The following is a 27,232-nucleotide window of genomic DNA, read 5'->3' as shown; positions in this document are numbered from 1 at the left end:
GCTTTTATTCATGAAAGAACCCAGGTACTGGGTGAAAATGAACAGGAAGGCAGGTGGCATCTGGGAGCCACAGCAGCCGCTGGAAAGGACCTGAAAATGTCTGGTGAGATTTCGAAGGACCAGGCCTCCAGAGCAGGAAGGAGGTAAGGGGAGGTTTGGTACCGGGCTGGCAGGAGCTCGCTCTTGAATGACCAGGTCTCAGTCCTTGGAAGGCCAGCCCTCGGACACAGCTGCTGGACGTGGAGCCTGGAAGTGTCTTCACAAGCCTGTTGTCAGGAAACCCTGCTCATAGCTGTAGTCTTCACATTGTAACTGCCATGTTCTTGGCGCTGGTGCCCAAACCCTGTTTCAGTTCTGATATACCAAGCCTTCTGATGATGTGCACACAGGGGTGTGAGGAATGGATGGTAAGCTGAATTTTTTTTCCCCCCTTTCGTTTATTCCTTGATAAGCAGTCCTATTGAAATCTGTATTACTGAATCACAAGAAGGCAAATTTAGAAAACTGAAATTTGAGGTGGTTGTGTCAACAAGTAGCACGGTTAAAGGAATCGAGAATTTCTAGCCAGCTTGTGTTGTTTTAATGGAAGGTACACTTGAGATTAAGGTAAACGCATTAACAACTATTTCTAAACACTTCTGTAATATTAACAAGGACCTCAGAAATTAAATCTATGGAAAGAGCTCAAGTGCTGCTTCAAAGGTTAGACTATGTTTTAACACCCTATACAGTGTCGGGTTTTTAATACGAAGCGCCTGGCATTCAGACGCGCCTGGGACCTGCAGGTAGAGCTCAGGGAAGGGACTGCATCAGAGCCTGGGCCCTCTGTCAGCACGGGCCAACCCTGGATGGGACTGAGGTCCCGTCTGCTGTGTCTCAGCAGCCGGACATGGGCTGCAGCTGAGGGGAGTTGTGACTGGCGGGCGTGTCTTCAGGGCATTCCCCTGGCAGTGCGGGAGAGACTCCCCCTGGCACCAAGTTCATTCACCAGGCACACGTCCATTTGGAGGCGCGTCTGACTGCAGGGCCTCCCCGGGAGTGTGTCCTGCTCCTGCCGTCCAGAAGCCTCCAGGTCTCGCGACTCAGGAGGCAGCGACACAGTAACTTGAGAGTTCCATGGGCGGGCCCGGCTGGCCCTACAAGATGGGGGTGAGCCAGGTGACCTCAGCGGGGAAGCTCTGCTCACGGGCCTGTGGCCCATCCACAGCTTGCTGCTTTGCATCTGACTATGAGCTCTGAGTCTTTAAGGTGAGGGAAGTCTTGTCAGGTTTTAAAAGGATCTGCATCTGGTGAAACACAGCTCCCCTTGGACTGCACTGGAGACCCCGTGTGCACTTTGTCATGGGAAGCCCTCCTGGTGTGTTAGCACACACCGTGTCCACCTCCTGTGCTGTATTGACAGGCCGAGCCCTGGGAGCAGTGCCGGAAGGGATGGACCCCAGGGGCTGGGTGACTGCTGTCCACCTGAAGCTGGGGAGGGTCTGGGGTGGGCCCCAAGGCCCCATCCTTGTGGTTGCAGCTCATGTTAACCCCTAGTCTTGGGACCCAACTCCTCCGGGCTCATCCACAGGCGCTGGGCATGGCCTGCTGTTGGGAGGGGACAGGGGGGCTGAACCCCCTCTTCCGTAGGTGAGGTGGGCATCACCGTGCAGGTGACTCAACTGTCTGTGAAAGAAAAGCAGGCCACTAGAGCTTTAGAAAAGTAAAGTTGCCATCCATTTATTTCCTGTAGTCCTTAAAAACTGAAGAACATGTTTCACACTAAAGCTCTGCAATCCTGTACACCAGAGAGGCAGCCCCACTCATGCTGCGAGCTGGTCCACGTCCTCTTGGCTCCTGTTTGCCAGATGAGCTTCAATAATTTCCGCAAAGAGACTCCTCTTCAGCAGATTATATGCCAGAGGTAAAAGCTGGCCAGCAACTTTATGAAAATACTGAAAAACCAAAGAAGGTGACATTAGCCAGAGAGCGCAGCAGGCACTTGTTTAACAAAGCCCGCTTCCCAAATGCAGACCCTTCACCTGTCTCCAGGTGCCGTGGCCAGGCAGGACAGACTGCAGCCACACGCAGGACAGGCTCGGGGAGCGCGCCCCACGCTCCCGTGGCCACTGCTGGGAAGACAGGCCCTGAGGCAGGTGAGCGCCCCCGTAGCGCCTGCTTCCCTGACCCTGAAATAATAACTAGAGCTGAGGTCACCACTGCTGGACCTGTAAGTGGGTTTCTCCTATTTAATGAGGAGGTGTTAATGATAAAACATCGCCACTACATTTTAAAGATTTTAAAGCATATTTCCAAATAGCATTTACTCTTCATCTAGCACAGAACAGATCCTCTTCAGAGAATGAGATGGAGCCCAAGAAGGTGTCCATGCCACTCTGAAGCTGTATACGTAGCTATACAGACTTAACAACAAATTTAACGTTTGTTGTTGAGTTACGTTCAACTCTTGAGGACTGCAGCCCACCAGGCTCTTCTGTCCATGGGATTCTCAGGCGAGAATACTGGAGTGGGCTGCCATTTCCTCCTCCAGGGGAGCTTCCCCACCCAGGGATCAAACCTGCATCTCCTGCACTGGCAGGCGGGTTTCTTTACCACTGAGCCACTTGGGAAGCCCCATGTTAACATATCCCTGAAGGCAAAACAGTCTTGGTCATTCACCTTGGCCAGAACATAAGATGAGCCTCAAATAAGAAATATTCCTAGAACTCAAGAATCTTTTAAGAATCTGCCTAAAATCATTTCAAAAAGTTCATTTTGAAATTCCAGCTGAGTCCAAACCCCACCCGTGTGTGTGGGTGTGGGTGGGTGGGTGGGGGTGTATGTGTGTGGGTGGGTGGGTGTCCTCACTCACGTGGGAGCCATGGCAGAAGAGGTCCAGCCCCAGCTCCAGCCCCATCCCATAGTCACACTCATCGTTAGCAAACTGCACGTAGGTCATCATCTCCTGGATGGGGGCAAAGGCCTGCAGTCTGTCGGCGTCGCTTGGGGCCTCCACAATTGTCCTGCAGATTCTCCTGAGGCTGGCTGAGAGAGCAGGGCCGCAGCGTTACCTGGGAGCACCCACGCCTCCCTGTGACACCGCCCCTGGGGGACTCCTGCCTGGGTGCTGTAACTCACATCAGCCGTTTTACTTAAGCCATTTTTATGCTCGAATCTTAACAAAATCCATTTCTTGTTCCAGCAAAGTGGTTTCTCCATGAGTCTAACTACAACCAGGAGTCACACCAGCTTCCAGAGATTTTCCCTGGGCTAGTCCAGGGTGCACAGACCATGGACAAGCCTGACCCACCTGGTTTTAACTGTCCTCAAGATAAGAACGTGTTTTCATTTTTAAATGGTTGAAAAAAATAAAAAACAGTATGGAGACCAAGCATACACAGAGCCCACCTCTGGGCTCATCCACACCAGAAGCTGGATTAAAAAAAACTCCTGACAGACAGTAAAGTTTGCTCTTTTTGCCTCTGTCTAACTTACTCTTAAAAAGCAGTACAGAAAAAGAAACACAAGAGACAAATCACTGGCGAATTAAACCTTTACCAATTCCTTTACCAACATGGGGGTGTGGAGCCACAGCACAAATACAATTTGAGGTAAAAGAGAGAAAACTGCTTAACATTTATCCACATTAGAGAAAACAATGCTTTCACATTTCTGATCTCAATGCCCTGTTGTTTGCACGCCCCACCCCTCCCCTCCCAAGGGAGCCAGATGAAGGGGTATTCCCAGGAGAAAAGGAAAGGGGAAGGGCAGGGGACAGGCAGAGAGCTCAGGAGAGATTTTATCCTTTTCAACAAAGCAATAATTAGATTTTGTGTATGAAAAGTCCATTGGCAAAGACTGCTTATACTTACATAAGGAGTAACTTAGGATGGGCTTCTAAAAGCTAAAAAAACCTACATTCAGATGGAAAACTGTCCACAAACACAGGCTATTTCAGAAACTACTATCGTGTAAGTTGACCGTAATGTCAAAGGTTGTGAAATAGTAGAAAAAGTCACCTAGACCATAGGCTTGTATTGTTTAAACTTGTAAAAACACTGTTCCGAGCGCTGTTAGGCGAGCAGTGCATTAATAATAAGCACCTTATGTACTGGGTTACTCCCAGACACCCCTGTGGATGGTACTCACCGCACTCACCATGTGACAGACGGAAGACGTGGTTTAATAGTTATACAACTGGTAAAGGCCACATAGCTGCAAACCCAGCTTCAGCTCAAGCCTCCCTGACCCCAGAGCCTAAGCCGTTCATCACTGCAGGTGGGGTGGGGAACTGCATCCAGCTACTCAACACAAGGAAGCTCCCCCCACACATTAACACATGCTCATGGCCACATAAAGACCCTACCGTCAGTTTCAGGGAGCTCTCTGTATCCAACATCATTTTTATCCACTGGGACAACCAAGCCTGCTCCATGGAAGGTCTTTGTCACCACCTTAAATAAAACACAAAAATAACATGGAAAATAGACAAAAACAACAAAGGGGGCAAATAAAGCTCATACACAAACCCTTAAGACTTCTGCCAAAATATAATTTGTGCCTTTTATTTCAGTAAATTTGGACCCTAGGGCAGAAGTTTACTATTATTTATTTCCTTTGAAATCAGGTAGAAGTCAAGCACTTGAAATAATTACAGAGCAGTGAAATGAATGGCTTTTACTAACTGTCAGCATACGCAAGTCATCCCCGTGTGCCCCACCACAGAGGCGGGGGGTGGTGTCAGTTCAGGCCACAGCCGCTGGGCAGAGAGCCAGAAGGCCCGCCCAGCAGGAGGAGATGTGAAGGACTCCTGCCCCTCTGTGAAACGCAGGTCCCCGTCTCACTAGGAGCATTCAGACTTGCCAGCAAACTTCCCTTAAGGCAGGCCGCTTCTAGTTTTGGGGCGCCCTTTATGGAGGCAAATGATCTAACCATGGCTGAAATCATGGTTCTAAGGTTTCTTTTATTTATGTGTTTACCAGGCTACGTCACAATGGGGTGAGACGTGCTCCCCTCCCCTCACTCTAAGGTGGGAAAAGGCCCCTGGTGAAAACTGGAGAAGTAGAACAGCAACATGACGTCTTAAGAGCTCTCGATACGCCCTATGCAGGGGGTTTATCATTCCGTGGACATTTTTAGAAACTACTTCCTGACCTCAAGGACTAAAAGAGCTGATAAGACAGGAATTCAGTGACTCCAACTTACCTGAAAGTCACCCACCCCGGCAGCTGAGTCAGGATCAGAAAAGGAACTGGAGTAGGATTTTCAGTAACTAAGCTAAAGTACTTAGTTACTAGTACTAGCTTATTCAGGGCTGACTAGCACTTCATTTGGCTGCGAATGTGCAGGTGAAGCAGCCACGTGCAGGAGACACTGCTCAGAGGCTGGAGGAGACTGGGTGTCCAGACTCCAGTTAATAAATGTCCCTCCTCCCCAGGGACTATCAGGACAGACTCAGAATTCTCAGTTGCCCTAAAGCAGAATTCTTTCAGCTTCTCTGTTAAGTTACCCAGGCAGGTACAAGTGAAAAACCCAAAGGATTCCAAACCCAGAGGTATCTGCTGTTTATGAAACTCCACTCACACAGCAGGTGCAAAAGGAAGGCTGGTGGGCTCAATAAAGCAGGGAGAGAAGACTTCTCACACCATTTCCTGGAGGGATTCACACGCCCCAGTACACAGCTCAGGACCAGCGCCGACCATGTGCCAACTACCCTCAGGGCTGACTATAAAGCCCGTGAGGCAGGCCTTTACAAATCTACCCAAAAGCACCGGGCATGAAACCATCCAACCTTAGCTACTAAAGAAGAAATGTGAGCAAGTGTGAGGCACAAAGCCGCTCTTCTGCTATGAGATGAGCGACTGGCAGACCAAGACTACAGAGAGACCAGGCTGGCCTGGCCTGAGCTCTGCAACCACAGAAAGGGTGGCCCGTCCGGTGCCTGCCACACCTGCAGGACCCTTCCAGTCCAGCCCCGAGCCACCCTGGAGCCAGCCCTGCGGGAGGTGGGGCAGCTCTCCTCAGGAGGGGAGGGGAGGAGATGCAGGTGGGCGGGAAAGGAGAGCGGGAACCCACCCCCGCGGCCCTCAAGCCTGAAACGGCAGAGACTGCCGTATGGGACTCGTACCTTCTTGCCTCTCTGCTTCATCCTCACAGTTCTCTGCTCCAGGGAGAGCCCCAGTTCTCCGGCTGCTTCTGTGAGCTTCTCATCTATGGTTTTCAAGAGACTAGTTTTCTTCTTATCTGTTACTTCTTTAAGTTTTTTCATCAAAAATAATCTGAAAAAGAAGTAAAAGCCCTCATTAGTGTGTAGTCCGCACCAAGTGCACCGGCCCTGGGAAGTTGAGGGGAGCCGAGTTACACACACCAGACGCCGAGAAACAGAGGGCAGGATAACCACCACCGTTCTCTCAAGCCCCTAACAGATTCTTCAGGCAAGAGAAAAGCAGTATGAATAAGTACCTGCCAGTCACAGAAGCAGCAAACAAGATCTGTTTATCCCCGTGATGTCTACAACCAAGACGTAAGGGAGCTAAAACGTGAGGTTAAGCCACGCTTATGCTGCATCACTTGATGCTAGGATCTGACAACCTTGCAGAAGTCTGATCTAACAGGAGAGAAGAATGTGGAGACTCCAAAAAGGATTTTGCACTTCTGCAGGACGGGAGGACCTTTATAATACTTAAACATCAGCAAATTCTTTTAAATGTTACCTTCAAATCTGTGTTAAGAAATTTTAAAAATGTAAAGGAAAGCAAAACTATTTTATAAGCTAAGACAAAAGCACAATTCAAAATAACTTTTTTTAAAGTAACTTTTATTTTCACTTTTTATTTATTTTTTTGGTTGCACGGTAAGGCATGTGGGATCTTAGTTCCCCCATAGGGGACTGGACTCGTGCCCCCAACAGTAGAAGCACAGAGTTTTAATTACCAGACTGCCAGCGAAGTATACAAAGTAAATTTTAAAGGTATGCAAAACAGTACATCATTGCCAGTTATGGAAATAATTTTATGTTAAGAATGCAGTAGAGCGTGTGGACATAAGGGAACCCTCCTACACTGTTGGTGGGAACATGAATTGGTGGCAGCCACTATGGGGAACAGTATGGCGGGTCCTCGAAAAACTAAGCACAGAGCTACCGTATGGCACAGCAGTCGCACTCCTGAGCATACACCTGGAGAAAACTATAATCTGAAAAGACACGTCCGTGCACCCCAGTGTCCACTGCACACTATTCACAACAGCCATGATGTGGAAGCAACCTAGACGTCCGTCAGCAGAGGAGCGGGTAAAGATGCGGTGCCCACACACAATGGAGCACTACTCAGCAGCTACAGAACGAAACGGCGCCATCTGCGCAGCACGGATGGACCCAGAGACGACCGTACCACGTGAAGTGAGGAAAGAATCTCAAAAATAGGATACAAATGAATCTACAAAACAAAGACAGAGTCACAGATGCAGAAAACAAGCCTGTGCCTGCCAGGAAGTAAGGGATAAACTGGGAGATTGAGACTGGCGTGTACACACTATAACTAGTAAGGACCTACTGTACACAGCACGGGAGCTCTACACAATAGTCTGTAATGAGCTACATGGGAACAGAATCTACAAAACGGGACCTATGTGTAACTCATTCACGTGCTGCACGGCAGAAACTAACACTGTAAACCAACTTTACTGCAGTCGTTTTTAAAAAGACGACTTCTCCCACTAGAGCAGAAAGGCAAGAGCGCAAGAGCAAGCTGGAATTGGCCCAGCCGAACACGCGGCAGTCCCCTTCCTGCAGCCACTGCCAGGCTCGCTGGAGGGAGCCGCTCCTGCCCAACACTGATGCTGGGCAGCCCCCGCTGGGGCATTATTCTCATCCCCATTTTACAGATCGGGAAGCTGAGGCAGAGGACCACACCGTACCCAAGCTGAGAGAATAAGTGTGCTGGTTAAAGCCGAGACCACCAGGATCAGAGTCTCCTAATTACAGCAAAGTCCCAGCACACCTCGTCTGGCTCAGCAGCCGTGAGTCAGGAGGTCTGTCTGTCAACAGGACCACACAGCACACCGGCCGCGGGCCTGGGGCCCCTCCCCTCACTGCCCCTCTCCACGCAGCGCCTCCTCCCTGCCTCCCTCGGGCCCATGGGGAGGGCCTCCAGGACAGGGCCCACCCATACCGGCGGCCCTGCTACCCGGCAGGACACTTCCACTCCTGCTTGCTCAGCTCTGCCTCAGCTTCAAACCTGCGCTCTGACACCGCTTTGTGGTGCTCAGGGCGGAGACGTGCCCGCGGAAACAGCCAGAACGTCCTGTGCTGTTCCATAAGCCGTGAGCGAGCCTGGACCTCGGAAGACTCCTGCAGTTCAGGAGGAAAACATCAGTTCACTAGGCTACAGAGCGCTCCCCCAGAGTGAAGCTCACCGTCACACCAGACTCCCCATCCCTTCACGGTAGGGGAGACCACAGCCACAGCACCATCCATCACAGTAGCAAAGTCTTCAGGAAGTGAGCGGCTGCCACGCTCACAAGGCTGGTTACAACTTCCCCCAATTCTAATGTTTGCTTTTCAAATCTTGAATTTTTAGAAATGACAGCAAACAGTCAATTGTCTCCATCAGTTCATTTGAGAAAACGTCTCCCGAACGCTCAGGTTGGAATACCTGGTTGTGTGCCGCCCACTGTCTCCAGTGGAAGTGGAAAACAGCTGAGCTCAGCACTTGGTCCCGCAGGGCCTCTCTCACTGACACAGACCCTCCGCACTGCCCACCCGGCGCCCAGCCGCAGGACGATTCGTCCTTCCAGCTCCGTCAGCAAGCTGGGGACCATGCTGTGACCACACACTGTCCGCCGCTCACCCGCTGCCGCCTGCTCATCAAGGGGTGAGAGGACACCCCCACCACCACCCAGAGCACCCCTCACGGCCCCCGAACCGGCGGGCAGGCTCCACACCCCACCGTCTGAGAGCTGCCGTTCAGTTAGGGTTCCGGACCTGAGCACGCGTCAGAACCTCCTGGGTTCCCAGTTTCAAGGACTCTACTCAGAGCCACTGCTTGAAAAGTCGTGGGCTGTGAGATTAAGTCCGCACGACACAGGACAGCAGGGCAGGGCGCCAGAGGACGTTGGGGCGCAGGGGAGAGGAGAAGAGGATATTTAGCAGTGCAACTAGACCCGAGACCTGACACTCGGGCCGCATTTACGGTAAGCAGCAGGTGTTTCAAATGGTCTTGGGCCCCGATCGAAGTACGCGGCCATTAAACGTCCACCGAAATGAATGTTCATTCAATTAAAGTTACAGAAGTGCACCTCTGGGCTACGCTCAGATTTACCTGTAACAGGTAGTTTTAAAAAACGTTCCCGAGTCCTGCTCTGGAGGGGGTGAGGAGCAGCAGCTGAGGTGAAGCTCCCATGTGCGGGTCTCAAACCATTAACTCAGCATCAGTGCCCGGAGTGGCCTGTGAACCCCACAGTCTCTGAGACCTTTCAGGAGGTATGTGAGGTCCAGACTACCGCTACAATTATTTTAAGGAAAAGAAAGAGCAGAATAAAGAAAATAACTTCTAATTCTGTTGTATAAAGATACGTATTTTAGAACCTCCAGCCTACCCAGATTTCTGTGTGTGTTCCAGGATGTGAAGCAGGGACCTTTCCACACCATTCTGTTACATGACCTCCTCACGTAGTGTGTCCACACCTTCCTAATCTGATGGATCAATATCCTGGTGCTACATTGCATGGATAGTCTCTATTTACTTACCTAATTTTCTCTACTGCTGGAAATGTGCACTTTTCCCAACTTTTCTTTTTTATAAATAACCTGAAATATACAGAGATATCTGTGTATGAACTCAAAATTTCTTCAGATAAGGAGCTAGGAATGGAATTGCTAACTTAAGGTGCAGCACAGTACCTGGCAACCTTCATTATCTGTGAAGAAATCTTTGAAAAAATATATAAACAGCCATATTCCAACTGCTCTCCATAAACGTTTTACCAACTAACACAGAGCACAAAGATTTCTTACACCGTAAACACCACTGGGTATTCAGTTCAGTTGCTCAGTCGTGTCCGACTCTTTGCAACCCTATGAATCGCAGCACGCCAGGCCTCCCTGTCCATCACCAACTTCCGGAGTTCACTCAAACTCACGTCCATTGAGTCGGTGATGCCATCCAGCCATCTCATCCTTGGTCGTCCCCTTCTCTTCCTGCCCCCAATCCCTCCCAGCATCAGAGTCTTTTCCAATGAGTCAGCTCCTCACATGAGGTGGCCAAAGTACTGGAGCTTCAGCTTTAGCATCATTCATTCCAACGAACACCCAGGGCTGATCTCCAGTGGGTATTACCACTCCTTAATTTTTACTCACCTTTGTTAGCCGAATTTGCATTTTCTTGGGCTACTATTAAATCTTACACAAAGAAAACTAGTTTCCCTGGGCATAAATAATTTGTTTTTGTTTTTTTGTTTTTCTCTTTTTTTTTTTTAATTTTTTAAATTTTAAAATCTTTAATTCTTACATGCATTCCCAAACATGACCCCCCCTCCCACCTCCCTCCCCACAACATCTCTCTGGGTCATCCCCATGCAAATAATTTGTTTTTAACAAATGGTCTGCCTGAAAATACCTTACTCAGGCTGATATACAAATTATTTTAATTAACTGATTTCAATAAAGTCTCAAAAATTATACTAAATATAGACAAAGTATTATAATCTATAATACATGAAAAGTATTATAACCTATAGAAGTATTATTAATACTTTATCAAACATATGTTTGATATAAATTACCAAAGTACAAAACATTTTTTGAATAATATTAGCTACTCAAATCCTTGCTGGTCTTCGCCTAAATTATAAATTTATCACCAATTAATTTTTGTTTTTTTTTCTTCTGTGTTCTCTGATAAGCTAAAAAATGCCAGAACAATCTTGTATTATTTTAGATAACAACTGAACTCTCTTTTAATAAGACCAGTGGGTTCTGCTGTGGTGGTTCTGCTGTCAAAGAGTTTGTGGACTGAATGCCTGGCTCACAGAGCAGGCACCGTGCACAGGAAAACGCCTCTCTCCCATGAACCCGCACATCAGCGCAGGAGACAAGGAAACAAACTACTGCCGTTTGCAATGGCTCCAGTTTAAACGCAACAATCAACCCAAAGGGTGTGAAGAACCATATAAAATATGAGGAGCAAGCCACCCCTTCTGTAACGTCAGAGCTGCCAGGAGAGAAGGGAGCCTGTCGGGAGCCCTCCGCCCTTCAGACGCAGCGGTCTGCACGTGCAGGGGCCCTGCAGGCGCACCGACAGACTGAGTCTGAGTTCTGTTTACTGCAAATCTGTGCCGTGCAAGCACAGGGAATCAAAGTCTTTTTAAAAGCAGGTGACTAAAAGACGTCACACAAACATGATCTACTTATACTTAAGGCGAGTCAGATGCCTTCCTTTTATTACAGTCCACTGCACAGCTGCTGCGGACAGGGCCTGTAGCTGCCCAGGACAGAGCAAGGTGCCCCCGCCACGCCCACCCTGTGCTTCAGCTCACGCCGCCTGCCCCGCCCCCGCCCCCGCCCCCCTGAAGACGAGGCCCCGATATCAGAGTGTGGAGACCGGATCCAGCCCCACTGGCTCGAAGAGGCACGTGACCATCCTGTCCATCCCCAGTGTCCAGGCACGGCGGGCAAGGGGCTCCCTCTCACTGGCCTAGATCCTGATAGACAATGTAGTCCCGGAGCCCCATTCCCCAGCTCTTCTCTGGGGGTCAGAGACCACCCGCCACTGAGCTGAGTCAGCAACACCCCCCCACCGGCCCCTCACTCCCACCCTGCCCCCAGGATGTGCAGACTGCCTGTGTGAATCACATTCCACATAATGCAGCTTCTCAGTAGGAGCTCGCCATGACTGTTTAAAGTCAGATGCCTAAAAATCCTGTGACCTTGCCATGGGACAAATAAGGTCAAGTTTAAGTAATATTTTCAGTAAGTAGTTAGAAAAGAGTCAACTGTTTGGTGAAACGATGAAGTGTGTATGCAAGGGAAGTCTGCAAAATTCATGGAAATGCTCTAAAAATTTTTAAAATCTCAATTCTCATTAGAGACAGACTGATATGGTATAAAAATTGTAAACAAATATTATCAATAGGAGAGGTAGTGAAATATTTTCTTACTTGACTGCAGCAAACACATTATCTCCACTTTGAACAATTATACAATTTTTCTTTGCTTCGTTTGTACCGACAAATACAGGAAGTTCATCAGGAGAATCCCTGTTTAAACGAAAGGTAGTAAAAATTTAGCTACCCATAACTTATCAGAAGGGAAGATTTTAGGTTTGAAAATAAGAATTTATATCTGCATGTCTTAAAAAATTGCTAATGAATTTGCTTGGTTTAAGTTCTAGGCTTCTTAGGAATATCCACAACAAATCTCATTTATATAACAGAACCTAAGATTAAGAGTCTTAGGACCTAGTTACTTTTACACCTAAACACAAAGGAAGGGGGAATAAAGCTTATCAAAAGGAGGTGAAATTACATACAATCATCCCACCCCAGTTTTACAGTCTGTGAAAAAGAAAGAAGGTGGAGCAGCAAAAAGAAACGAGACAGGAAGATCACAGAATATTTGCGGTAAAAGGACTGGGAAGCATACAGACGACCAAGTCCCTTTACTGTATGACTAGGAAACCACACAGAGAGACCAGGTGACTCAGCTAAGGTCCTGGAGAGGCAGCGGGAGGCCAGCGGGTCAGGGCCTGACTCCCAGCCCTGGGTGCCCACAGCACCCCTACATTCCCTCCACGTTCTGTCCCTCAGCCCGCTGTCAATGACAGCACCTCTCAAGCGGACAAGGGATCCCCGCCCCCACCAGCTCTATTTCTAAAAGTCTGAGCATCTTGCATGTCTCCATTTACCCCCAGACATTCTTGTTACGTGTGTGGAATGACAGTGAGTCACAAGAAAGTCACAGGTACAGGGGACTAGTACAGGGCCACCCAGACGATAACCAAGAGTCTAGTCTGCTCCAGAGCGCATGCTTAGTTCCCCGACAACAAACAAGAGGACCAGTCTGCTCCAGAGTGCATGCTTAGTTCCATGGCCCTCGAAAGCACATGCCTGACTTAAGCCACAGCAGCTGCTCCGAATTACCTTCCCTGGGCAAAAAGAGCTCTTCTCAACCCCAAAGAAAAAGGTTTATAAGCACAGCAGAAAAACTGATGAGGTTGGCCTAACAAGTTCATCCATTCCAGGTCAGGTCAGTAGGTTAGAACCGCAGACGGCCCACGCACCCACCAACAGAAGGCACATGCCCTTCGCCTTGGGGAGGCCGGTGAATGTCTGCTCGCACTCATAAAAGGGACAATAGCTGTATTTTGGGAGAAGTAAGGGCTCCCCTTGTGGCTCAGCACTAAAGAATCTGCCTGCCAATGCAGATGACTCAAGTTCAATCCCTGGCTGAGACGATCCCCTGGAGGAGGGCATGGCAGCCCACTCAGGTGTTCTTCCCTGGACAATCCATGGACAGAGCCTGGCAGGCTACAGTCCACGAAGTCACAAAGACTCAGATACAACTTAGTGACTAAACAACGACAATGCTGTATTTGAGAAGAAATGACCCTTACCTGAAATACCCCATGTGGAATTGAGTTTCACTGTCTCCAATAAGAATGGTCTGGAACTCAGGAGGATCATAGTAAAATCTCCAGTGAAGATTAAAATTCAAACTTGCTGACTTTTTCTTTAGTTTATGTTTTCCGGCAAGGATATCATAAGGACCCACTAATCGAAGTCCAAGGCTTGCAGATAGCGAATCTATAAATTAAACAAGTTTACTTAGAAGAAGCAGAAAATAGTACCTTTCATTCAGAAAAATGTTTCTAAGCAACTGTCTTTAAAAAGAGCTTCTAAAGTAAAAGAAGTCTTCAGTCACGTGAAGATGTCTGCTGTAAACACTCTATGGAAAAGAAATCAGAGCAATGAAGACGTGGCCCTTAAATTTAGGATTTCCTCGTAACTTTACCACTGAGGACATTTCAAACACTCCCGCTGTTTCTGACTTTGGCCCAAACAGAGCAGTTCTGTGTTCCTGGGTGCCTGTTAGAGCTGCAGACGTTTAGCTGGTCTCATTACTATGCAGTGCAGCTGTTGCCTCAAATACTTGAGCATACCCAGACAAAGAGAGAGGCAAGAGGGCTAGCGGATGAGGACGAGTAATTTAACTACAAATGTGTTTAATCAAAGTACTTCCTCCCTCCCCCACCTCAACTACTGATCAGTCTCAATTCCTGGCCTCCTGGGCGCTCCGTCTGTCTCACCCTAACCCAGACTGAATCCACTTCCTTCTCCAGTCACTGATCAGAGTCACCAGGTGGGCACGCTTACGACAGACAGGCCCCTCTGCTTCCCGCAGAGGCAGGACCAGGGCCCAGGATCCTGTGGAGGGGGAGCTCTTGGAAGGGCCAGCAGTGAGAAGGGCATGGAGACAGTTGACTTGGAGGGAGAAAAATAACATCCCCCTCCACGAACAGATATGAGACAGGGCTATAAAGGGAGATCTTGCTGTTTGTACTCTGCTTTTTAGTTCTTCATCCTGTTCTCACTTAAATCCTCTGAATAGTTTCTCAGGCTACTGAACGTTTCTTTCAAGAGGATGTCTACTCTATTGATAGGCGTTTACTATTTGTTACGTTTTCATTCTAAACATTGCTTCAGTGACCATCTCTGCTAACACACTTGTACACGTCTGTGAATACTTGTAGACAGGTTGCTGCTGCACGGCTGCAGTGTGTGGATGACACAGCCCAAGCCCAGCTCTCTCCCGGTACACGTTCCTGTCTAGTCTAGGAGTGCCACCCCGCACTGCATGAAGACACTCCATCGGTACAAAAGGGTAACAAGGAAAAGTAACTGCTGCAACATGACCTGTTTTGGGTGTACCTTCTAGGGACAGTATGCCCACAAAGTCTACCAGAATGTGTGCCTGTGTCTGTGTGTGCGTTGTGTCTGTATATCTGAGTGTGGTGTGTATCTGTGTGCGTGGCTGTGTATGTTCCGGACATAACACTAGTGCAGCAAAAGCTATACATGGTCTCTTTTTTCACTTAAATATTCCAGGCACGATGCTTCATTACTGCCTACACATCTGCCGGATTCTTCTGAAACTACATAGACAGTCCACTGAACAGATGCGTGACAGTGAGCACATGCGCTGTTTCCTACTTCTTGCTTCACTGTTGTTGAACACAGGTCTGGGTTCAGTGTGTCCGTACAGCAGGCTCCTAGAAGCAGCTGCTAAGCCGCGCTCACGGTCAGAGTGCGCGCCGTTCCCCCAGCCGCTCATCAGAGCACACTGCGGGGGATGCGCCTCTGCTAGTGTGACAGGTCACAGCGGCACCATCGCCTTCTGCTTCTCTGATTTCACACCTCTTTGGGGAAGCTCCTTTTCTGTGAACTGTTTCGATCCTGAGTCCAGCTTCCTACTGCCTTTTCCACTGGCAGCAGCAGGAGGAAGGTTCTGGAACACTCACCAGCTGGCTGCTCAGGGTCAAGTCCTTCGCAGAACCTCCAGAAGTGGTAGAAATCTTCAGGCAGAGGAAGCCTGTAATGGCTTTCCACCTCTTTTCGAAGGTCACTGGGCACGTCAGCTTCACAGGACTTACTCTTCTTCACATCGACTGGTTTTTCACACTGAAAATCAGCACACAAAACTTAGTTTCTCTAAAAGTAATTTCAGCAGTATGGACTGTTTAACGATATCGCTCATCTTATTCACCCAACTCTATGAGATACATGCATTTTCTTTAAAACTCTATATATGGTGTTTGAGTAAAATCTGGGGATTCTTTTGGGCAAGGGAAAAAAGAACAGCTTATAATATATTGGGTCAGGAGGGGCACATACAACAAATATCTAAACACATCTAAGATAACAGAAACACAGAAAGCAAAAAACCAAAATGTATAAAAGAAAAGGTAAACAGCAGGAAATGAGGAATAAGAAAAGGGCAGGGTTTTATGGGATGCAGCAAAAGCAGTTTTAAGACAGAAGTTTACGGCAACAGAATCTTACCTCAAGAAACAAGAAAAATCTCAAATAAACAACTTAATCTTACACCTAAAGCAACTAGAGAAAGAAGAACAAAACCTAAAATTAGTATAAGGGGAGAAATCAAAGAGATCAGTGCATAAATAAAGGAAACAGAGACAAAAGGAAACAGCAAAGATCAACAACACTAAAAGCTGGTTCTTTGAAAAGATAAACAAAATTGATAAACCTTTAGCCAGACTCATCAAGGAAAAAAGGGAGAGGACTCAAATCAATACAATGAGAAATGAAAAAGAAGCTACAGTGGACACCACAGAAACACTAAGGACCATGAGAGACTACTACGAGCAATGATACACCAACAAAATGGACAACCTAGAAGAAATGGACAAAGTCTTAGGAAGATGCAGTCTCCCAAAACTGAACCAGGAAGAAACAGAAAACATGAATAGGTCAATCACAAACTCTGAAATTGAAACTATGTTTATCAAGAAACTCCCAACAAACAAAAGTCCAGGACCAGATGCCTTCACAGGTGTGTATGCTGTGCTAAGTCATGTCCGACTGTTTGGGACCCCATAGACTATAGCCCACCAGGCTCTTCTGTCCACAATAGTTTCCAAGCAAGAATATTGGAGTGGGTTGCCATTTCCTACTCAAAATGATCTTCCCAGTCCAGGGATCAGACCTGCATCTTCTGCATTGCAGATGGATTCTGTACTGCTGTGCCACGTGGGAAACCCGAGTGTGAGCTTTAAAGAGACACAATTCATAATTTACTGACAGCCCATTCAACTGTCATTGTGAGAGACTGCAGCCCCTTCCAAAGATCTTCCCCTCCACTTCTCCTCCAAATTCCAAGATCAGGTTCACCAAGTTTATGTCTCCATATACTCTAGAGAAAGGAACACTTCCAAACATTCTCGATGAGGCCACCATTGCCCTGGACCAAAACCAGACAGACACCACACAAAAAAAGACAGTTACAGGTGAGTATCACTGATGAATACAGACGCAAAAAGCTTCAACAAAATACCAGCAAACCAAACCCAACAATACATTAAAAGGATGATACACCATGAGCAAGTGGGATTCATTCCAGGGTAGCAAGGATTTTTCAATATTTGCAAATCAGTGTTATGCACCATATTAACAAACTGAAGAATAAAAACATATGATCATTTCAACAGATGCAGAAAAAAAGCCTCTGACAAAATTCAGCTGTTTACAATAAAGACTCTACAGAAAGTAAGCACAGAGGGAACACACCTCAACATAATAAAGACCATATATCACAAACCTACAGCCAACATCATATTCAATGATGAACAGCTGAAAGCATTCATCTACGATCAGGAACAAGAAAAGAATGCCCACAAGGATGTCCACTCTTGCCACTTTTATTCAATACAGTTTTGGAAGTACTAGCTACGGCAATCAGAGAGGAGAAAGAAAGAATAGGAATCCAAACTGGAAAAGAAATTAAACGGTCACTGTCTGCAGTCGACATGACAGTATACACAGAAGATCCTAAAGATGCTGCTAGAAAACTACCAGAGCTCATCAATGTGTCTACTAAAGTCACAGGATGCAAAATTAACTCAGAAATCTGTTGTATTACTGTACACTAGCAACAGAATATCAGAAAGAAAAATTCAAGAAACAATTCTACTTATCATTGTATCAAAAAGGATAAACTACCTAGTAATAAACCTACCCAAGGGGGTAAAAGACCCATACTGTGGGAACTAAGACACTAACAAAATAAACTGAAGAAGCTATAAACAGATGGAGACATATACCACGACTGTGGATTAGAAGAATCAATATTGTCAAAATGACTATATTACTCAAAGCAATCCACAGATTCAATGCAATTCCTATCAAATTACCAATTTCTCACAGAACTAGAACAAAAAATCTTAAAATTTCTACGGAGACACAAATGACCCCAAATAGCTAAAGCAGTTTTGAAAAAGAGAAACAGAGTTGGAGGAATCAGGCTCCCTGACTTCAGACTGTACTTACTACAAAGCTACAGCCATCAAAACAGTATGCCCTGGCACAAAAATAGAAATACAGATCAATGGGACAGGATAGAAAACCCAGAAATAAACCCATGCAACTATAGCCAATTAACCTACAACAAAGGCGACAATACTACACAATGTGGGAAAGACAATCTCTTCAACAAATGATGCTGGTAAAACTGGACAGCTACTTGTAAGAAAATGAAATTAGATCATTCTTTAACACCACACACAAAAATAAACCCAAATAGATTAAAGACCTAAATGTGAGACCAGGCACTATAAACATTCTCTGACATAAATTGCAGCATATCTTTTTTGATTTGTCTCCCAGAATAATGGAAACAAAAACAAATGGGACCTAGTTAAACTCAAAAGCTTTTGCACAGCAAAGAACACAATTAAAAAAAAATGAAGACAACCCACTGACTTGGAGAAAATATTTGCATCTTAGTATGACCTATAATGGATTAGTCTTCAAAATTTAGAAACACTTCATGAGGTTTAACAACATTAAAACAAACAACTCAGTCAAAAAATGGACAGAAGAGTTAACAGACACTCCTCCAAAATAGACATACAGATGGCCAAGAGGCACATGAAAACATGTTCAACTTTGCTAAATAGAGAAATGCAAATCAAGACTACAATGAGGTATCATCTCACACCAGTCAAAATGGCTATCTTCAAAAAATCCACAAACAATAAATGCTGGAGAGAGTGTGGAGAGAAGGGAACCCTCCTACACTGTTGGTGGGAATATAAACTGGCACAGCCACCATGGAGAACAGTATAAAGATTCCTTAAAAAAACTAAAATAGAGCTACCATATGATGCAGAAATCCCACTCTTGGGCATATATTTACAGTAAAACATATCTGAAAGGATCCATGTACCTCAGCGTTCACCGAGGCACTGTTTACAATAGCCAAAACATGGAGGCAACCTGAAAGTCCTCAACAGAGGAATGGATAAAGATGTGGTGTGTATATATAATGGAGTATTACTCAACCATTAAAAAGAATAAAATGATGTCATTTGCGGCAACATAAGTAGACCTAGAGATTGTCACACTGACTGAAGTCAGACAGAGGAGAAATATCCATTGACATCCCTTATATGTGGAATCTAAAAAGAAATGATACAAATGAACTTATTTACAAAACAGAAACAGACTTACAGACTTGAGAGAATGAACTTATGGTTGGGGGTGGGGTGGGGGGTTGAGGTGGGGAAGGATGCAGGGGAAGGGATAATAAGAGAGTTTGGGATGGACATGAACACACTGCTACGTTTAAAATGGATAACCAACAAGCACCTGCTGTAGAGCACAGGGAACTCTGCTCAGTGTTACATGACAGCCTGGATGGGAGGGGGGTTTGCAGGGAGAATGGATACACGTGTGTGTGTGGCTGAGTCCCATCACTGTCCACCTGAAACGACCACAACATTGTTAATCGGCTATACTCCCAATACAAAATAAAAAATGAAAAGAAAGAAAGAAAATAGCAGGTTTCACTCTGTTTGGGTAAACAGGATGCCATCATGCCTCTTGTTTAAACAGACTAAGCAATCATATTGGAAGGAAATTGTCAGATATAACTGGATATGAGAGGTTAAAACAATTAAAACAGTTAAAAAATTATTTCAGAAAAGGTCCTTTAATGCCAGATTGGTTATAAAACTCCCTCCAGCATCTCTGCAATATAGGTGCATTCTGTAAGTAGGCTAGGCTTTCCAATGCCCCTTAGATACCGGGCCCATTCCCGCAGAGATAAAATTCCTGGTCAAAGGTTACACATCTTCAGTCTCTGAGAAGTGGTAGGTACTGTTCCTTCTAGGAACTTTGTTCCTGTCCTTCCTTTCCATCTACATCAGGGTTGTTCCACCTGAGCCATCCTGCCTCCAGGGGGACACACTCAGCAGTGTCTGGAGACATTACTGGTTGTACAAACTTGGGAGGGAGCGTGTGCTACTGTTACTCTAGTGGGTGGAGGCCAGAGACACTGCTAAGTGTCCGACGACACAGGAGAGGCCCTTTAAGAGAAGCTTAACTGGCTCAAATGTCCACAGAACCAAGATTGAGAAATCCTAACCTTCAGGCTCAAGTTGACCTTGTAACTTTAGGTATCATTTAAAATCTGAAAAGTGGATTCATGAACCAGATGATATACATAAAAAAGTACTGTTTTATGAGTGGAAAACAGGACAGATGAAAATGCCCACTGACAGGAGAATGGTTACAGTGTTTTCAAACAATGGAGTTTTCAGTTCAGTTGCTCGGTCGTGTCCAACTCTTTGTGACCCCATGGACTGCAGCACACCAGGCCTCCCTATCCATCACCAACTCCCGGAGTTTACTCAAACTCATGTCCATTGAGTCCGTGATGCCATCCAACCATCTCATCCTCTGTTGTCTCTTCTCCTGCCTTCAATCTTTTCCAGCAACAGGGTCTTTTCAAAGTTCTCCTCATCAGGGCTAAAGTATTGGAGTTTCAACTTCAGAATCAGTCCTTCCAATCAATACTCAGGACTGATTTCCTTTAGGATGGACTGGTTGGATCTCCTTGCAGTCCAAGGGACTCTCAAGAGTCTTCTCCAACACCACAGTTCAAAAGCATCAATTCTTCTGCGCTCAGCCTTCTTTATAGTCCAACTCTCACATCCATACATGACCACTGGAAAAACCATAGCCTTGCCTAGACGGACCTTTGTTGGTAATGTCTCTGCTTTTTAATATGCTGTCTAGCTTGGTCATAACTTTTCTTTCCAAAGAGCAAGAGTCTTTCAATTTCATGGCTGCAGTCACCATCTGCAGTGATTTTGTTGCCCCCCAAAATAAAGTCTCTCACTGTTTCCCCATTTATTTGCCATGAAGTGATGTGACCAGATGCCATGATCTTAGTTTTCTGAATGTTTTAAGCCAACTTTTTCACTCTCCTCTTTCATTTTCATCAAGTGGCTTTTTAGTTCCTCTTCATTTTCTGCCATAAGGGTGGTGTCATCTGCATATCTGAGGTTATTGGTATTTCTCCCGGCAATCTTGATTCCAGCTTGTGCTTCTTCCAGCCCAGCGTTTCTCATGATGTACTCTGCATAGAAGTTAAATAAGCAGGGTGACAATACACAGCCTTGACGTACTCCTTTTCCTATCTGGAACCAGTCTGTTGGTCCATGTCCAGTTCTAACTGTTGCTTCCTAACCTGCATACAGATTTCTCAAGAGGCAGGTGAGGTGGTATGGTATTCCTATCTCTTTCAGAATTTTCCACAGTTTATTGTGATCCACACAGTCAAAGGCTTTGGCATAGTCAATAAAACAGAAGTAGATGTTTCTCTGGAACTCTCTTGCTTTTTCGATGATCAAACAGATGTAGTCAATTAGATCTATGGTTCCTCTGCCTTTTCTAAATCCAGCTTCAATATCTGGAAGTTCACAGTTCATATGCTGTTGAAGCCTGGCTTGGAGAATTTTGAGCACTACTTTACTAGCATGTGAGATGAGTGCAATTGTGTGGTAGTTTGAGCATTCTTTGGCACTGCCTTCCTTGGAGACTTGAAATAAGACTGACCTTTTCCAGTACTGCAGCATTGCTAAGTTTTCCAAATTTGCTGGTATATCAAGTGCAGGACTTTCACACCATCATCTTTTAGGATCTGAAAGAGTTCAACTGGAATTCCATCACCTCCACTAGCTTTGTTCATAGTGATGCTTTCTAAGGCCCACCTGACTTCGCATTCTAGGATGTCTGGCTCTAGGTGAGTGATCATACCACCCTGATTTATCTGGGTTGTGAAGATCTTTTTGTACAGTTCTTCTGTGTATTCTTGCCACCTCTTCTTAATATCTTCTGCTTCTGTTAGGTCCATATCATTTTTGTCCTTTCTTGTGCCCATCTTTGCATGAAATGTTCCCTTGGTATCTCTAATTTTCTTGAAGAGATCTCCAGTCTTTCCCATTCTATTCTTTTCCTCTGTTTCTTTGCACTGATCTCTGAGGAAGGCTTTGTTATCTCTCCTTGTTACTCTTTGGAACTCTGCATTCAAATGGGTATAACTTTCCTTTTGTTCTTTGCCTTTTGCTTCTCTTCTTTTCACAGCTATTTGTAAGGCCTCCTCAGACAACCATTTTGTCTATCTGCATTTCTTTTTCTTGGGGATGGTCTTGATCTCTGCCTCCTGTATGATGTCATGAACCTCCATCCATAGTTCTTCAGGCACACTATCAAATCTAAACCCTTGAATCTATTTTTCACTTCTACTGTATAATCATAAGGGGTTTGATTTAGGTCATACCTGAATGGTCTAGTGGTTTTCCCTATTTCCTTCAATTTAAATCTGAATTTGGCAATGAGTTCATGGTCTGTGCCACAGTCAGCTCCTGGTCTTGTTTTTGTTGACTGTATAGAGCTTCTCCATCTTTGGCTGCAAACAATATAATCAACCTGATTTTAGTGTTGACCATCTGGTGATGTCCATGTATTAGAGTCTTCTCTTGTGTTGTTGGAAGAGGGTGTTTACTATGACCAGTGCATTCTCTTGGCAAAACTCTATTAGTCTTTGCCCTGCTTCATTCTGTACTCCAAGGCCAAATTTGCCTGTTACCCCAGGTGTTTCTTGACTTCCTACTTTTGCATTCCAGTCCCCTATAATGAAAAGGACATCTTTTTTTGGTGTTAGTTCTAGAAGGTCTTGTAGGTCTTCACAGAACCGTTCAACTTCAGGTTCTTCAGCGTTACTGGTTGGGGCATAGATTTGGATTACTGTGATATTGAATGGTTTGCCTTGTAAATGAACAGAGATTATTTTGTTGTTTTTGAGATTGCATCCAAGTACTGCATTTCAGACTCTTGTTGACTATGATGGCCACTCCATTTCTTCTAAGGTCTTCTTGCCCACAGTAGTAGATATAATGGTCATGTGAGTTAAATTCACCCATTCCAGTCCATTTCAGTTCACTGATGCCTAAAATGTCGACATTTATTCTTGCCATCTCCTGTTTGACCACTTCTAATTTGCCTTGATTCATGGACCTAACATTCCAGGTTCCTATGCAATATTGCTCTTAACAGCATCAGACTTTACTTCCATCACCAGTCACATCCACAACTGGGTGTTGTTTTTTCTTTGGCCTCGTCTCTTCATTCTTTCTGGAGTTATTTCTCCACTGATCTCCAGTAGCATGTTGGACACCCACTGACCTGCGGCGTTCACCTTTCAGTGTCCTATCTTTTTGCCTTTTCATACAGTTCATGGGGTTCTCAATGCAAGAATACTGAAGTGGTTTGCCATTCCCTTCCCTTCTCCAGTGGACCACGTTTTGTTAGAACTCTCTACCATGACCCGTCCGTCTTGGGTGGCCCTACATGGCATGGCTCATAGTTTCATTGACTTAGACAAGGCTGTGGTCCATGTGATCATGTTGGTTAGTTTTCTGTGATACTAGGTTCAGAGGGCTCAAAATGAAGTATTACTTAGTGAAAAGGAACAGCCACAAACAATATGGATCAATGTTAACAACATTAAATGAAGAAAAAAATCCCCGAAGATTACATACAGCATGACAGCCATTTTATGAAGTTCAAAATATATTGTTCAGACAGGCGTAATAAACTCATGGGTGATAAAGCTAAAAGACGACGACAAGGGAAAAACAGGCAGTTGAGGATTGTAGATGCACTGAGCAGGGGCAACAGGAAGGAGCTGGGCAGAAAGGACAGGTGAGGCCATGAAGATGGAGAGCTGTGGTCCTCCTTTCAGTGCCCGGGCTGGGCAACGGCTTCCCAGGTGTCTGTTCTATAACTAAACCAATGAGGTCAAAGTGGGCCATGACCAAGGATAACAGTGGATTATGCCGAAGATTACAATGTGTCACAGGTCATAAAAAATTTAACTGAACAAAAAGGCTGCTCTTTGTGACCCCACGGACTGTCTCCTGCCAAGCTCCTCTGTCCGTGGAATTCTCCAGGCAAGAACACTGGAGAGGGTTGCCATTTCCTCCTCCAGGGGATCGCCGGACCCAGGAGCATCTAAGTCTCCTGCATTAGCAGGCTGGTTCTTTATCACTAGCGCCACCTGGGAAGCCCCAGTAGTGATACCATCACCAGTAAAGACGATAGTAAACACTGTTAGTGATAAGTACTTGTTATGCGCTTACTACAGTGCCTGCCACTGTTCTAAACGCCTATAGATGGAATTCATCTAATCCCCAGAAGTAACTTGTGAGCTATTAATAGGTACTATTAGCCACACTCTACAGAGGACGAAACCTAAGGTTAAGTGACTTGCCCTGGGTCTCCACCTAGAAAGTGAAGAACCGCACTGAACCCCAGGTGGGCCAGCTCCAGGGTGCAGGGGTGGTGCTTAACCACTGCATGCTGCCTCTCCAACTGCAAAAGGGCAACAGCAGGAACTCATCACGCCCTGACCCACCCTCCCTCGTTTGTGTAACAGTCTCTGGTTAGACTTTCAAAGACAGGCGCAAACCTATGTTATAAAGAAGAGCCTTTAAATGTACCTCAGTGAAAGGCAGTTTTGCATATTGGTTAGACTGCTCAGGGAGATTCTCGTCTCTCGCCATTTCCAGCTCTGTCACCTTGGGCGAGTTATCTGACCTCTGTGCCCTATTTTCTCAGCTACAAAAAAGGTCTATATCATAAGGCTGTGACAATAAATTATTTGTAGACGCAGACAGAACAGTGCTAACACAGAATACATAACTGCTACCTATATTAGGTTAACCGTAGCCTCTGTGGACTCCTCTTCATTTCTGAGGCTTTTTTCCTAACACTAACACTCTGTCAGAGCAGTTCACTGCCCCTTTAAAGCGAGGAAAGAGCGTTTCAGCGCTGCCTGAACTCACATGCTAGCTCAGGATCCCCCAGTTCTCAACTAGAGTTCAGGACTATGTAGTACCTGTCCCCCTCAAGGCTGCCTTTATCCTTTATTTACCCTTGTACTCCTAAAAAGCGGGACGGGGGCAAAGGCCGCCCAGAACTTGGCCCTCCGGCACCGTCTCACCCCGACCCCGCCACCACCTGCACCCCAGCTGACAGCGCGGCTGAAGGAAGTTTTGGAAACCCTCCTTTACTCTTTCCAGCCGGACTCTCCTGCTTGCAGTGCTGACGCGCGTGAGACAGCAGGGAAAGCCCGAGCAGACGACTCCTCCGAGTGAGCGCCCCTCTTCCCTATCCCGAGCGCCCCGGACCGAGCTGGCGCTGCGCCCCGACACCGCTCTCCTGAGTCACCCGCTTCGGGGTCGGCTCCACGGGAGGGGCGCCACACGCCATCCTGCGGGTGCAGGGCGCTTCCTACGCTCGGCCTGGCCAGTGGGACAGGGAGGGTGGTGTAGGGGGAGTGGGCGAAGTCAACCCGCCCCCCGGGGGAGGTCCGCCAGACCGCGCCAACCTGACCCCGAGGACCCCGGGCTGTGGCCGCCCCCGGGCTGGACCCCACGACTGTAACCGGCCTTGAGCTGTCAGCGCGACCCCGACCGACCCGAAAAGGCGAGGCGCGGCGCCGCTCTCCGCTCCGACCGCAGCGCGCGGCCTGCCCTCCAGCCGGGTACAAACGCGCCGCGCGATCCGCGGGCCCACGGCCGCCCTCGGACCTCCATGCGGTACCTGCGGCCCCTCTCCGCGGAGTCTACGCTTCGCGCCACCGCCCACCATCCTGCAGCGAGAGGCTGCAGTGCCAACCGGTCCCTCCGAGAGCCCGCGCGCCGCCAACCACTTCCGGTTCAGGGGCCACCAATCGTTTCCCCCCGCCGCCGCGCGCACAGAGAAAAGGCACCGCCCCCAGCCCGCATCCCAGCACGCGCGTGGCCGAGGCCCCGCCTACTCCGCCTCCCGGGCAGGTGCGCCCTCCGCAGGCTGACCCACCTGAGCATATGGTTTTCCTTTAAAGAATTACTGCATTTTAAAACGTTTCTATCAAATTATATGTAAAAGGAAATATATAGGCCTCATTCTGTAGTATTCTAAAGTTAACTTCCAGAACCATATAGCGACACATAAAATCAGTTGTAGCAGTTGGGGTTGCATACTTGAAGGTTCTCAGACCCAATAAAATGCTACAATAGAAAAGTACAGGTCAAGAAAACTTGTACAATAGAAACAAAAGTACAACAGAAAACAAAAGTACAATAGAAAAGTACAGCTGATCACAGTATAGGTCGAGAAAACACATACCGCAACAATAACAGTTACGAAACGAATATCTCTTTTAGAGCTAAAAGTCACTGCTTTTACTATTTAGGGGATAGACTGTTAATGAAACAGATTAGTAAAAGACAGTGGAAATGAGATCAAGAATTCCTATGTACTCTTTAAGAGAGTGATTGATTCTAGGATTCACCTAACTTTAAGCTCCTGATCCAAGATACAGTTTTAAAAAGGATATTTATTTCCGATCTTTTTCATGCTTTCAAGACAACAGATATCACATCTAGCCTCTGAGATAAACACTCCATTATGTGAGCTGCGGCAGACAAAAGACCAGGGGGGTGGGGGGGGGTGGGGGGGGGGGGGGGGGGGGGGGGACTTCCCTGGTGGTCCAATGCAGGGGGTCCAGGTTCCTTACCTGGTCAGGGGACTAGACCCCACATGCTACAACTAAAGATCCTGCATGTCTTAAAGAAGTTCAGAGAATCCATGTGCTGCAACTAAGGCCTGGGGCAGTCAAAATAAATAGATAAATAAATACTATAAAAAAGACAAGACAGAATGTACTTGAAATTCCAGGTCCTGGGATGCAGCCACACTCCTACTGAAGCAGACTGAGGCCCTGGAAGTGGGAACCATTGACTCCAGCAATCAGGAATGAGTCCCTGACAAGGCATGTCCCAACCCTGGATGGTAGCACCAGCGCTGAGAAGGCCCACTGCCCCTAGGGCACTCAGATTCCTGGTGTGTCCTGGCAAAAAGGACTTCTTGTAGAATCTGTTGATTATAAGGGACCTAATTAGGGAAAGTCAGGGGACTCTGCTTCACCGGAACACAGGGAGAGGTGGGAAGGGTCCACTTTCATCTAAGTTCCCAGACTGGAAGTCAGAGTTAGCTTCAGACAGAGCTGGTCCCGGGAGCCACGCTGACGGGCAGCAGATGCACTGTCCCGTGAACCTTTGACACTGCATGCTGCCTGCCCCTATCTGTGACCATGGACCCTGGCAAACTGCCTGACTCAACAGTGACC

The 27,232-nt window shown here is 46.7% G+C and overlaps 2 protein-coding genes across 3 annotated transcripts in view; one reads left to right on the top strand and one right to left on the bottom strand.

Moving 5' to 3' along the window:
- Window positions 1–3,444, top strand: part of CLCN3 (chloride voltage-gated channel 3) — a 102,554-nt gene extending 99,110 nt beyond the window's left edge. The window contains exon 13 of the mRNA XM_060411065.1: window positions 3,182–3,444. Within this exon, the coding sequence (XP_060267048.1) occupies window positions 3,182–3,200 (19 nt within the window). The 3' untranslated portion in view covers window positions 3,201–3,444. The remainder of the gene's footprint in view (window positions 1–3,181) is intronic.
- Window positions 1,694–25,765, bottom strand: LOC101114249 (histone PARylation factor 1). Of its 2 annotated transcripts, none has more exons than XM_027964642.2 (8): window positions 25,663–25,765; window positions 15,495–15,654; window positions 13,590–13,779; window positions 12,136–12,234; window positions 6,107–6,257; window positions 4,346–4,433; window positions 2,852–3,024; window positions 1,694–1,934 (listed from the first exon to the last, which is right to left on the bottom strand). In XM_027964642.2, exons 1-8 carry the CDS (start codon window positions 25,708–25,710, stop codon window positions 1,803–1,805), a joined length of 1,041 nt encoding a protein of 346 aa, XP_027820443.1. In that variant the 5' UTR covers window positions 25,711–25,765; the 3' UTR covers window positions 1,694–1,802. The 2 variants fall into 2 exon arrangements, with proteins under 2 accessions (XP_027820443.1, XP_060267051.1); XM_060411068.1 differs by lacking the exon at window positions 25,663–25,765 and adding an exon at window positions 19,360–24,704.
- Window positions 25,766–27,232: the final 1,467 nt, after the last annotated feature.

The sequence above is a fragment of the Ovis aries genome, chromosome 2 (assembly GCF_016772045.2).
Source record: "Ovis aries strain OAR_USU_Benz2616 breed Rambouillet chromosome 2, ARS-UI_Ramb_v3.0, whole genome shotgun sequence".
Classification (NCBI taxonomy): domain Eukaryota; kingdom Metazoa; phylum Chordata; class Mammalia; order Artiodactyla; family Bovidae; genus Ovis; species Ovis aries.
The sequence above is the reverse complement of the archived record's forward strand: the minus strand, read 5'-3'. Positions and strand labels throughout refer to the sequence as shown.

What these genes read in the sequence shown, in the direction of transcription:
- LOC101114249 (XM_060411068.1), bottom strand. Translation starts at nt 19,464, where the DNA reads ATGGGACTCAGCCACACACACACGTGTATCCATTCTCCCTGCAAACCC. An exon ending in TTCCACATGGGGTATTTCAG is followed by an intron (nt 12,235 to 13,589) that starts GTAAGGGTCATT and finishes TCGTTTAAACAG; the next exon opens with GGATTCTCCTGATGAACTTC. An exon ending in TCTTCTGCCATGGCTCCCAC is followed by an intron (nt 1,935 to 2,851) that starts GTGAGTGAGGAC and finishes TTGGTTTTTCAG; the next exon opens with TATTTTCATAAAGTTGCTGG.